We start from the raw sequence: 12,828 nt of genomic DNA, 5'->3' as shown, positions 1-12,828 counted from the left end.
TTCCTCCTCTGTTCAGTGGTAAAGCTCGCCACTCGCAATAACAAAGTTTTTAAAAAGCAACCACGAAAGCTGGAGATGTGACAGATGTTACGTCTGCCATGAGAATTTTTCCATCATTCAGGTTAGAAGGAAAAAGAAAATTTCATACTTGTGTGTGTTTGCGCGCATGAGAAGGGGAGGCCAAAGCTCTGAAATCCACTGACACTGACAAAACACTAGGAAAAATAAATGAAAAAGCATCCAGATTTGTACCAGGGTGTGCGTTTGTGCGTGTCTACTGACATCAGGCATATGCAACCAACACTGAGCTATCCTTCCCAATGACCCGGCTATATGGCAATGCTAAAATGGGGAATTATTTTCTAGCATCATAATTATGCGACAGTGCACATCACCTCTAATCCACTGCAGTCTGATGAAGCACGCTGCCTGTTTTCTTTGTCTGGCTGATCTACAGATTATTCTGTAAGATACTTTTTGGAAGAGTAACAGAAATAGCATTTCTAAATATATTCCTTTCTTCTGATGACGCAAATACTCGTGCCTTTACCATCATCACCATTACTTAGATTTCACTAACAAACAATCAAAGTGGGAGAAGAAACTTAAAAATTAGTTGTTCCTGCCAGGCTGACTCACAAAAGCAGCCACAAAAACTTACTGTTTGTTTACACGCCGCTGTCATCACATTTCCAGTGGAAACACCTGCCCAAAGGGCTACCTGCTCGGTAGTTTGGCAGTCATTTAAAGCCCGTTGAAATGCAGGGGTGTCACACCACATCAAGTACTGGAAGAGGCATGTGTAAGTCATGAGTAGCGATGCCAGTAACAACCCAACCACACAGCGTTTGTACTGCTGAATGCACACTGAGATCAGAATAAACCTCCCCATCCCGTTTAACAGATAGCAAAAACTGAGGATGAGATCCAAGATTAACAATGGTCTAAAATACGGCCAGAAGAGTAATAGTGAGGAAAATATAGCACAAGCCTGCAGAAAAAGAAATCCTTAACTTTATTTGATCCTAATGATATAAGAGTGTGTCTTCAAACCCACAGGGATTTCCTGAAATGCTTTTATTGTGCAGCATTCTTACAAGTGCAACAAGATCTCCTTATTTGAATTTATTTGTATAAGAACAAACTAAGCCCTTTGTAGTGAGTGCAACCTGTACAGGATAAACGCAACATAATGCTGTGTGACAGAAAACACAGCACTACAGAAAAGCGGGCCAAGTCAAATGGCTCGTAATCCCATCGACGCTCCGCTCTTGGTGACCCCTGCCTGCCTTCCTGACAACACCGATTTGAACAGCAGCTCTGCCAGCAGCTGCTTGCACACTGTCCCCATCAGATACAACACCTGCGCACCGAGTAGACGCATTTCTTAGCCCGAGTGTCGTGTGTGGTAGGTAAAAGAGGGCTGCTGTAACCTGTCCAGCAAGCAGGAGCATGCATGAGCTGGATTTGTAGCGAAGAAAGAAATTTGCCCTGTGCGGCATGACGCACTCACTCTGAACCCAAACGCCAAGAAGGGCGATTTAGCTTGCTGTGACTCGGTATCGAAATGGGAATGACTCATATGACTCTCTCACTATGCACCTTCTATTTTTGTGCATGTTTATAAATAGCTGTATTAAATAGTCAGAAGGCCTGATGAACTCTCTCCTGGAATGATCACTTGAAAGTGGGTAAGAGTCTGTTCACAGCACATGAACAGCCAAGAGGTCACCAAAGTGTGGTGCTCAAAGGACACGCTGCGTGTTTCACTAACTCAATTTCCTCCAGTGGGGCACTGCCTTGGGAAAGACTCGGCTGCTGAGCTCCCTCCTCTTCCACCTGGGGATGCAGGCCTCCTGCTGCCTTCTTCCACAGCCTTACCATGTTCAGTCACGTCCTCGCACCGGTTTTGAGCACCACTGCAGCCCCACAGAGCTCACTGTGCTGGCAACCAACTGAAAATCTAATAAAATCCTGATCATTTCATGCCAGCTCTTCAGTGTATCTTTTCACAGTAAAATGTCATCTGGCTGACAGCACACTGAATGCAACTGTGCATGTGCAGCAGCATGGAGAGGAAGTTCTCCAAAGGGATTTCCCAACAGACACATTTTTACTTACCACCTTTGCCCAATAGCCTGGAGCTGTTATATATTTATCAGTATTATTACTAACACTATAACCATCGTTCTCCGCACTTTGGCACCCCAGACAGTTTCACAAGAGTAATGTGGTGCATATGTCAGCATGGTTTCAGCTGGCTCTTTTCTTCATCTTTGGCTCAGAAGATGCCCAAAACCTACTGTGATAAGTGCAACAGGTATTTAATGTGTTACTGGCCATCATTTAAAAAACCTTATTGCTATTATGTTACTGTTTAATATGACTCTTACAAGGTTACTTATATGTCCAGTTAGAGCTGATGTTCCCATCTGAAATCCATCAATAAACCGAAAGGCTCTTCCCGTTCCTATTTCCCCAGGTAACATTGCTAAAATACCCCAATTGTTTAATTTTCTCTCAACTATCACCATTGTAAATCAACTTGAAACCTTAAAACCGCTCTAGAACCTGAAACCCTCCTACCATTTTTTATGTCTCTCCCTTTCTGTCACAAAAATTTAGGCTGTTCAATCACAGTCTTGTACTTGCACAACATGTGAGCCAAATCACACAGAGCAGTCAAGGAATTAGCTTTCTTCATGAGTCCCATTAAACAGATGGCTATTCTCTGGGTTGTTTGTGGTTTTTTTTCCCTGACGAGTGCTGTGATTTAAACTAGTAGATCTTCTGGCTAATAGGCAAAAAGACAGACAGTGTAGAAACACTTCCTGCCTCCAAGAAAGAGTACTCATCTAAAGTCCTCCCTTATTCTTTATTTTTTTTATACAGTAACAATTAATGAAGTACTGCATTCTTGGTGCCCTAAAGGTCACCTTTTGAGATGCAGAATTTCCAGGTAACATCCAACTCTGAGGCAGAACGTCAATAAACTACATGGAGTCCCACACTGCAATTTTGTTTCAAAGTAATCACTACTTCTATAGTGGGCCACAGCTCTCCTAGTTAATTGAATCAAGACAAAAATATTCCAGACACAATAATAATCGAATTAGAATTGTCTGTAAAAGCAACAGAAGTTCTCATTCATGACTCTGAAAATCACCCTTCCTTCCCAACATACTCCTGCTTTCATGATTTAAGAATGGTTGCTCTCCCAAGGAGGGAAGGAGTACGACTCTTGAGGTCTGTGGTTAATCTCCAATGACATGATCAATGTACAGCAGTCTACTTGATTGATGAGTACCAAAAAAGAAAAGAATGCCTCCCCAAATCACTGGTTGCCTGCATGAGCTCTGCAGCACAGTGACATCCAGGGTCCAAAATGATGGATTTACCTTTTAGTAAAATAAAACTCCAGATAAAAATGTATTTCTCTTAGTCTCTCACAAGAAACGGCTTAGGTTAGCTCAGCATGTACAGTTCTTCCAGTCCCTATGTGATTTTGTCAGCAATTTTGAGCTGATCTACAAAATGCATCTCCATTTAAAAAATACAATCACACGAGTGTGATTTCCAGCTCTCCCTTTACTATAATAAATACCTATAAGCTAAGCTGTGCTTCACCCCTCCTAATACATTGTAGAAAAAAGCCATATATGGTTCTGCTTTGAAAAGCAAAACATGAGGAAAGGAAGTGCCCTTTACAAAAAAAAAAGAAAGAATAAAAACACCAGCTTGATATAAGTGACTATTTCTCTTAAAGAGGGAAGAAGCATGGGTCCTTTCGAAGAAAAATATCGCAATACTGGTTAATAGCTCCCTCAGAAATTACAGATGCAGTAAGCATTACTATTTGGACTTTTACCCCTCAAATCACACGGAAACTTGGCGTAAAGAGAAAGTATTCCAGTGGTTACTGAAACTCCACCGGCCTCAGGTGGAGCAATCACTGCAGCTATTTGAGCTCACAGAAACCCTATGCAGTCACTCAGACCAAGAAGCAACACCGCTTCATCCAGCTGAAAAGATACATGGACTTCTCTTTGTTCAGGAAGCCAAATGTAGTTTCATGGACTGAAATGTACTGCCTGGCTACTGAAACAGCACTAACAGAAGGCAAAGCGGGGCTCATTTCAGGGTGATCCATCAGGATCTCTAAAGGAATCTGAAATCCAGGAGTGTTAGAGGAGTTAGGTAGAGGGGAAATGACCAGACACCTTGTGACTGGAGAATTGCGAATGGCCTGGGCTTTAACAGGAGTAACTCCTTCCCTGTGGCTGAATGTTAAATAAAAGACCTGGCAGAAAGAGCCTTTCTGCTAGGGGCTTATTTCAAAGGCAACAGATAACACACCCGGCACTGGCTCCAATTATGGCTACCAGTCCTATCTTAGCCTAGTTTACTTTGGGGATTTCACAGCTGGCAGCCTTTCATCTAGGAGTAGCCTGGTTTGAATAAGCAAAGAAACGTGAATGAGTACTTAACCTTCCTGCACTCCACTGCACTTCCCAGCAGAGAAGAACAGCACCTCTGAGCTTAAGGGGAAAAGGGAAAACAATGGAAAATATATATACTCTCTCCAGGGATTAAAGATGGTAAGTTTTACTGTAGCACTTCAAGTCTTCCTGCTACGTAACTGCAGCTTTTAAAATCATAATTAGAATTTTAAACCCGAGTTTCAAAGATCAAAAGGGCCAGACTAGAAAAGACTGCACAGAAATTGTCAAGCTCTAGGATGTAAAACACCTAAAAGAGTTCTGATTTTATTTATATTATTATTCTTTCTAAAAAATTTATTCCCCATTTCCACCTTGTTCCTTTTTCCTTTTGACACTTTAATGCACCATGTCCATTACTATATTTCCTCACCAGTACCTTCTAGCCCATCAGCAGTGCTGCATTACCCTGCTGTTGGAGAAAATAATACGGAAGAAGTGCTTTGCTGGCACCAGCAACATGGAATATGAATTATACATACACAGCAGGAGAGAAATGGGGATGGAAGGTTCGTGTGCCTGTATGTGCATGTATACACACACAGAGGCTGAAAAGAAGACATAGAGAATGCACATTTCAAACTCATTTACACCAATTGTAACTCTTACTCTGTACAACAGAACTTCTCTAATACCAGTGCAGCTTTTATGAATCAGTTTTATGACTGAATAAAACCTTTCCTAACTCTTCTGACCTCACCATGATAAGGCTGTAGTATCTAAGCAGCTGCTAAGCAGTTTAGAACCAGAACCATGTTCTAGAGTGCCTAGAAGTATGTCAAAGCAACCCAACAGCACAATTGCCATAGAAACTGAACACCACTTCTCAGGTGTCGTGGGGAGCAGCAGACTATAATGTAAATATCCACCTCGATTTAGCAACCCAGTGACCAGGATTTAAAATGGCCAGAGGTTGCAAGTAGCTAAGATGGATTCCAATTCCTCAGTTTAATAAACTACTATGTCTAAATCGTCTCCTCTAAAATCAATGACACTGAATTCTAAATTCATTCAATCTATAAAAAAAATTGCTTTAATTTACAAAATTGCAACAATCTTGACAATTGTACGGTACACTGAGGTCAAAGACGCTGCCTTCAAAGATAGGATTGCTCCTCATGTAGCACATCAAAGCTCATTTTATAGCAATTAGTTCAGGTATTGATACCTATAGTTCCGCCAGCAAGAGGCTCATTTTAGCATCCAGTCAGATGTGTTTTACAGCCAGCTAGTACTGAATTATGTCTTCCTAAGGCTGTGCTGCTATTGCCATGTGAGCCAGCTATTTCACAGGTACATTTTTAACTTTCCGTATACTACAGTCACACTTTCAACTGCTAAGAAGACTGGCAAGGGTCAGACATGTGACGTGTCAGAATGACACTCCTAGCACAAGAGGTGAAGCTCAGAGATAGAGAACACAGTCCTGAGAGGTTTCAAGTTAGGCATCTACAAACTGAGGAACCAGAAACTGGCTCACACTGGAAGATACTAGCTGTATTTGCTGCCTTTCACATCAACAAAGAAAATGCTATCTCACTGCTTAAAATTGTGTGCTTTTAATGATGGCTTACTGTGATGCAGGCCTGTACACACATAAACACTCATCTATCCCCATAAACACATGCCTTGTCCTAAGAGCTACAATGTGATAAAAGACTTTATTGGAGCCACTTGGTCCTCAGCAGCTTCCACTGGGTTCTAAGCTCCAGCAGCAGAACCAGCCCTTGGGGTCTCGGCCAACGCTAACCTAAGTTATGAAAAGTCTTCCCTTGGAGTTCAGTGGATAGATGATGTCTTCAACACACAGCCCTTACCAGTCCATGAGCATTCTGAGACCAAGACAGCTATGAAAAGGAAAACACTGCTCTGCAATTCCCTCACAATGTCTTCCCGAAAATAAGGGGATTACCGTACAAGGTATTAGAGAGTTATTTGGCACTGACTGCTGTAAACTGTTACCCAGACCAACCCCAAGCATCCTGGGTAGCCTGGAACCACAGACACTGCTGGTTCAATGAAGAGGTCTTAAACACACCTTTCTTTTCTTTAGCCCAGCATGCTAGATACCATTTGGGAAACACTGGCCCGAGTGCACAGGACAGACTAGCACGTTCTAAGATTTTAGGTTACAGGGGAGGTATTACGTAGCTATAGAAATCAATCTCAGCTTAACATAGAGCAGGCCTCAAGGTGAGGTCAAAGGCTAATTCAAATGATGCAAACCTAGTATCTTCCACAGCCACCACTTTTATTTATATGATTTTATCTTTTCTAATTAAAAGGGCAGTGGTCTGCACTGAGGATGATCCCTAGGTATAACTGGGCGACAGGCAGATCTTGATCATCCAGCCCTAGTTAACGAACATTGATTTTCTGCCCCAGTGGAAGTGAATTTATTCTGATGCATGCCATTTAAATTCATTTTACACAGCTGCTTAGTGTGGCTTGGCAAGGCAGAGGCAAACCAGCTTTCTGAGTCTAAACGAGACTCCTGAGCTGGTAAAGGATATATCCTGTGGATTAACAGCTGAAGATAAATTTCTCTCCCCTATTGATACTTGGCTACTCATTCAACAAGTTGACCTTGAAGGGGATCACAATCAACTCGTACAGATATACTGCTGTGTAACCATGACTCTGACACAACCACTCCATTTTCTTCTTAGTTCTACATAGTGTGTTTTACAGTAATAAAAATCCTACAGTTTTTAACCCAACAGCTGAATCTTATAAAATCAAGACATTCAAAGAAAAAGGTTGGACACTATTCATGCACTTTGGCATATAACAGTCTTTCCAGTTAGAAGAAATTGTGCGGTGTGAGTGTGCTCTAATTTTTGCTTTCTGAACAGGAGAACCGGTGGACTTGTATTCTAATTTTTTATTTTGCTTTGTATTTTCTTATATGAACATATATGAATGATGATACTGAGGAAAAAACAAACAAAAACTGCTACAGAAAACTGGTAATAAAAACTCGTTAACAGTCATGAAGTCAGTGGTAATTTGGGTATTATAGATTTTCTACACAGGTAACAATCAAATAACCTGATGGCAGGGTTGTCTATGAAACTTGAATCTCAGGTGAGGTTGGGCTTGGTTGTGAAGGAGCAACATGCTAGTAGCCAGTGTAGATCCTTTCTCCCAGTGCTGTAATTTGTGATATGGTTACAGAAACCACAGTGAGAAGAACTCTGGTGACAAAACAGTAGTTGCGTTTCAGGTCAGTGTTTTTCACTGGATATTTAATGCTGCTACAAATTATTCTAGAGACTACCTGAAAGTTTTCAAACATATGCACACTCAAGTACACTGTCATAAAGCTTTCTTGAAAATCCCATTAAGGAGCCCTGTCATCACTCCTGCAGTACACCACCTTTCAGAAAGGGATCACACTTTGGGGGTTGCAGCCCCCTGCTCAGGCAGCAATGACAATACCACCACCAAGTCAAGAAAACGGGGTTGCACAGCACTCCTCTGAGACAAGAACGCCAACAATGAGACAATGCCTGGGTCAGGGGAAGGTGGGATCTCGTTCCTTCTCAGTGACGAGGTTCTTCATTTTCCTTGCAGACACAAGGAAATGGAGCCATGACAAAAGTCATGCAGGAGTGTGAGTGAGTGACATGCAGGTTTTAATTTACTGTCACCGTGGCGTTAATAAGAAGAAAACAAAAGCCCCTCTATGATGCAAGTATTCGCGTATATTTCACACAATTTTTATATTCCTTCAGCAGCCAGATGGCATGTTCATAAACATTTTAAAAAATTGCCAAAGTCCCACAGCAAGTCCAGCTTACGCTCCTACCTACCCATACTGGTCAGGCCGGTGTGTCAAGGGTGCCTGAGTGTTGTCATAGTCGGGATGCTGTGAAGAAAACGAGGGGCATCTGCCAGCCCCAGACTGGCTGGGATAAGCAGGAGACCTAATGTACGGTGGCCTAAAGCAGAACAAAAGAACAGCCGCTTTGGGTTTGCTCTGTACCACAAATACCAATCACTGTCAAGGACATTCCTTCCACAGGCAAGTATGGAGGACTTGCAGAAACAGCCAAAAGCCATTACGCTTTCTCTCCTACAGTTGACTTGAGATCTAAGAGGAAAACAGTGTGATGCAGCCCGCTGGCATCAGAGGGGTGTGACAGGTTCTGCTTAATCTGCAGTTTATATAAATAGCCCTTTCGCCACTATTTGCAACAGAGATGGGATGACTGCCCAGCCCTTCCACGGGCACTGGATCACTGCAACGGGCAGTACGTGACGGGAAGTCTATGGAACAGTGCAGTTTTGCCCAGGCAAAGGTAGAAACAAAAAGCAGTTTTACAAAACTGACTTGGGAGGAAGGTGAGTTAGGAGCGGTAATCATTTAACCTGCTTTTTGACCAAACACCACATGCTATGTCCAAGGTGTAAGCTGAATCATAACCACTTTCACCTTAGCACAAAGTCTTTTCTTGCTGTAAAGACCAACAAATGTGAGCATTACGTGGTTATAAAGAAAGTACTGCAGCTGCAGTGATGGCCCATTTATTCCTTCGTGCCTGACCTATCAGTTTATAACCCAAACCAGACAGGCAGAAGCAGACTTCTGCAAATCCTACTAGACAGGTCTGTTAAAACAACCAGCACATGTAAGACACCGCTGGTTCACAGGTATCTGCTGGAGTACAGTCTGTTTTAAGGGAGTGCGGCTCTATTTTACTGAACAAGAACATGAAGTGCACTAAATTTACTGTTATTGTTTTAAAAGTTTGCTATTGCTTATCACTAGAAGCCACCTGCCTCCAAACGCACAAAACAAGAAAGCAACAGATACAGGGACACACTAGCTTCCTCTTTCTAGTTTTATGCTGCACCTTTGTATTAGAGCAACTCTAGTGTCCACAAACACTGGTCTTGAATGATAAACACCTGCATGCGCGTATGTGCATCTGTGTATGCATACGATAAATAAATGCAAGATGCTTAAAACACACACACATGTAAACACGCTCATCAGAACAGTGTAACCAGCTTTATGTAACTCTCAAATGTAATGGAACTTCTTGTATCAGAAAAATAAATACACCAGTAGTTATATGAGTCCAGGGAAATGTGGAAATTACTTCATCTGAAAATTTTCCCAGAAAACGTGATTTCATTGCAAGTATTCAGGCATCTTAAGAATAACCACGGACAGAAAAATGCCTCTGCCAAAATCCATGCACAAACAGCAACATGCCGTTATGCTGCCCAAAGGGGAGACAAGAAGAGAGATGATGGCTCCAACCACCACAATCCTGTCTGTAGGTTCTTTCTTACGGATGCAAAAGTGGCAGTTACCAACTCCAGATAACTAGTGACTGTTCTTATGCCTCCTTATGTGTTTCCCCTCCAGCTGCTCCCCTCAGCACGCCCTTCTCTCCCCCTCAGTATGTCTGCCTAGGAACAAGAACACCCTGTAAAAGAGAACTTCCATCAGCACAGCCCCATTGAACGTGGGCAGTAAATGCAGGAGTATCAACTGCCCATCGGAGCAACGTCATAAGCTTTTGTACTCCCTGGTAAGGGCAAGCTCCCAAGGATATGCTGGTCTTCCCTCTACCAGAGATAAAAAAATTATATCCAGCTAATCAATTTTAAGTTGCAGAGGGCTTGGTTTTGATTCCTACTGTCCCTGCAATCCTGTAGGTTTTCCTGAAGCCTACAGTGCCAAGAACCAAACTGGAAGTGGCTATCATCTCCATTGTTAGAGCTCTTTTTCAAGAGGATAACTCCAACACATGATAGCCTGCCTTCCCCCTTATGTTTAAGGAAAAGTATTCTCCTCCCAGAGACAAGGGCACAGACAGAACACGTATAAATGCATATTAATACACCTATACAGTGCTGTTACTTCAGAAATGACAAGAAAAACATTCCTACTCATTTAAACTCCTTTCTCCTGGACTCATACCTGCTCTGAGCGGAGTTTGCAGCAGCCTGCATCACTGCAGCAGCCGCCTCCTGTGCCTTACGGTTCACAGTTGGCATGGGTGGGCCCATCCCAGGTCCTCCCTGCTGAGACATGCCAGGAGAACTGGGGGTCATACTGCTCATGTTTCCAGGAAATGGTCTGCTCTGCATCCCAGCTGATGGCATCCGTCCCAGGGGCATGGTCCCACAAGGCTGGCTTGGCCCCTGTCCGTGCATCTGACTGTTGGCATTTATACCCATGCCGGGTCCTGGGCCGCTGTAACTTGTGTTGGGCACGCCGCTGTACGTTGGTGGTCTGGAGTAGTTTCCTGAAAAAAATGATAAAAAGCACAGAGAAAAACATTACTCCTTTGTGCAAACACTTCTGTAGAGGAAGCTGGCAACTGCAGAACTTACAGGTGTGCAAACTAAAGTGAACCACGCTGGCCTCGAAGTCAGAAGAACTTTTTCACCATGAGGACAGACAAGCAGTGGAATAAACTGCCAAGGAGGTTGTGCAGACTCCCTCCTTGGAGGTTTTCAAGACCCAGTTGGATAAAGTCACGAGTAACCTGCTCTGATCTTGTATCTGACGCTGATTTGAATACAAGGTCAGCCAAGAACAACTCCTGAGCATGCTTCCAACCTGAATGATCCTATGAACCTCCTTTTCAAGTACCCTCAAACATTTTCTAGTATGTGTCACAGGTTAACAGCAAACACAGAAAAGCACAACCTCCAGAGGGTTAAAAACATAGCACACAGTACAAAAACGCCTTATGCAGTAAAGAGATACAAAGAGATATGTGGCTTGTAAGAAAACCATTACATAAGCTCAAGGGAGAATCTTATTTTTGTAATTTCATGTTCTCGTTCTTCATCTTTCTGCTATTTTAGCAACGGGCTCTTCTCACTGGCTTCTTGCTCCTAACCGTTCTGTCCATTTGTGTCAGAGATGCTTTGGCACGGGCAGTGAAGATGGCTGCTGTGCCCTGAGAAACGTTCCCGCTCCCTCCTGCCCTACCCTGCCTTCCTGGTAAACTCACAGTTTGGCTATGCCAGCAGAAGGGGTGTTAGCTTGCAGCGCACTCCTCTGGGAAAACTAGTATTACATGAGTAATCAAGCAATAGTACAAGGAGGCTAATATAAAGAAGTGACTTATGAAGGATGGCACGAAAACCCGGCTGATCCCAATCTACAGTGCCACCAGAGTCACCTGCTCTGCTTGCAGCAGCTTAACTCATTTGAGTGCTGATTTTTCTATCATGTTGATAGCTCAAGAAAACACAAGTGTACATATTCAGTGTTACAGAAGCAAACCCAAGCAGCATGAGAAAGAGGAAAAAAAAAAGGTAAAGATATGATAGAAAAGTATTTTAGGAAATGGATCACATTACACTACTTCAGTCATCAGTTTTGACTTGTCTTTATTTCCATCTCATCCAGATTAGTGGAAACACGACCCATTCCCTCCCTGTGGGACGCCGCAGAGCAGAGTTTCCTGACTATTCTCAGATATTCCCACGCTCGTTCAAAGGCAGCAGCCCTTGGATTCTTCCTCTGAACATGGAGATCAACCACGTCTCTCCTCAGGCCTCAGCTACCAGGCAGAAGAGTCAGTGGCATGCAACTCCTGTTTATATTTAAAATAAATATATTCATCCATCATTTCAATGCACATGTAATTAATTCATATGCTCCTGCTGCTGTGCTTTGGCTAATCCTCCCCTCCTCCCCACCTGGTAACTGACTCATTCTGCTACTAGTTCTCCTCAGCAAGAAGGCGTGGGACCTACGCTTCCCAAGGAAATGGAGCAACAATTCTCCCCTGTTTCAGAAACCAAGTTTCTGCCTGGGGGTCTTCGCAGAAGGATTCCCAGCACACGGTTCAAGAGATGAAAGGCTCCAGATTCAGCTTTATGCTGACTTCAGACTGTGCTGTCACTTCTCCTCCTCTAGGCTCAGCCGCTGGCAGCTGACTACTTTCTATTCAGCGAGCCATTGCCCCTAGCCACAGTTTTGGTCACTGAGACCTGCTAAAGCCACATTGCTGATTCAGCATATTGTGACCGCGAACTGAAGGGTTAACTAGTTTCCTTCTGCTCTGCTTAGTGTTAAAGGTGTAACACACAACTGGGATGTTGCTCTGGTTTTCCAGTTGCTTTGTGCAAGAAAAACGTAATGCAGCAGGATGGTGTGTATGTGCACTCAGAGATTACACACAGCCAGTTAACACATCTTATGTACATGCTATTAGTAACACTGCTTCCCAAAGCGAAACAAATTCCCTCCCTAGACTAGCAGACCTGATATCCATAATCACTGGGAGCTACTGTCAGACCAATTTACATAAAGCCGATTTGTTTTGTCAGTTAGGGTCTACAAAGTATG

At 43.1% G+C, this 12,828-nt stretch overlaps 1 protein-coding gene across 1 annotated transcript in view; it reads right to left on the bottom strand.

Moving 5' to 3' along the window:
• Positions 1-12,828, bottom strand: part of LOC104492367 (AT-rich interactive domain-containing protein 1B-like) — a gene marked incomplete at both ends in the record, with an annotated part of 66,651 nt that overhangs the window by 14,980 nt on the left and 38,843 nt on the right. Inside the window, one exon of the mRNA XM_010134919.1 lies at positions 10,438-10,765. Coding sequence (XP_010133221.1) covers positions 10,438-10,765 — 328 coding nt within the window. The remainder of the gene's footprint in view (positions 1-10,437; positions 10,766-12,828) is intronic.

This window comes from Buceros rhinoceros, unplaced genomic scaffold (genome assembly GCF_000710305.1).
Source record: "Buceros rhinoceros silvestris isolate BGI_N320 unplaced genomic scaffold, ASM71030v1 scaffold2544, whole genome shotgun sequence".
Lineage (NCBI taxonomy): Eukaryota > Metazoa > Chordata > Aves > Bucerotiformes > Bucerotidae > Buceros > Buceros rhinoceros.
The sequence above is the reverse complement of the archived record's forward strand: the minus strand, read 5'-3'. Positions and strand labels throughout refer to the sequence as shown.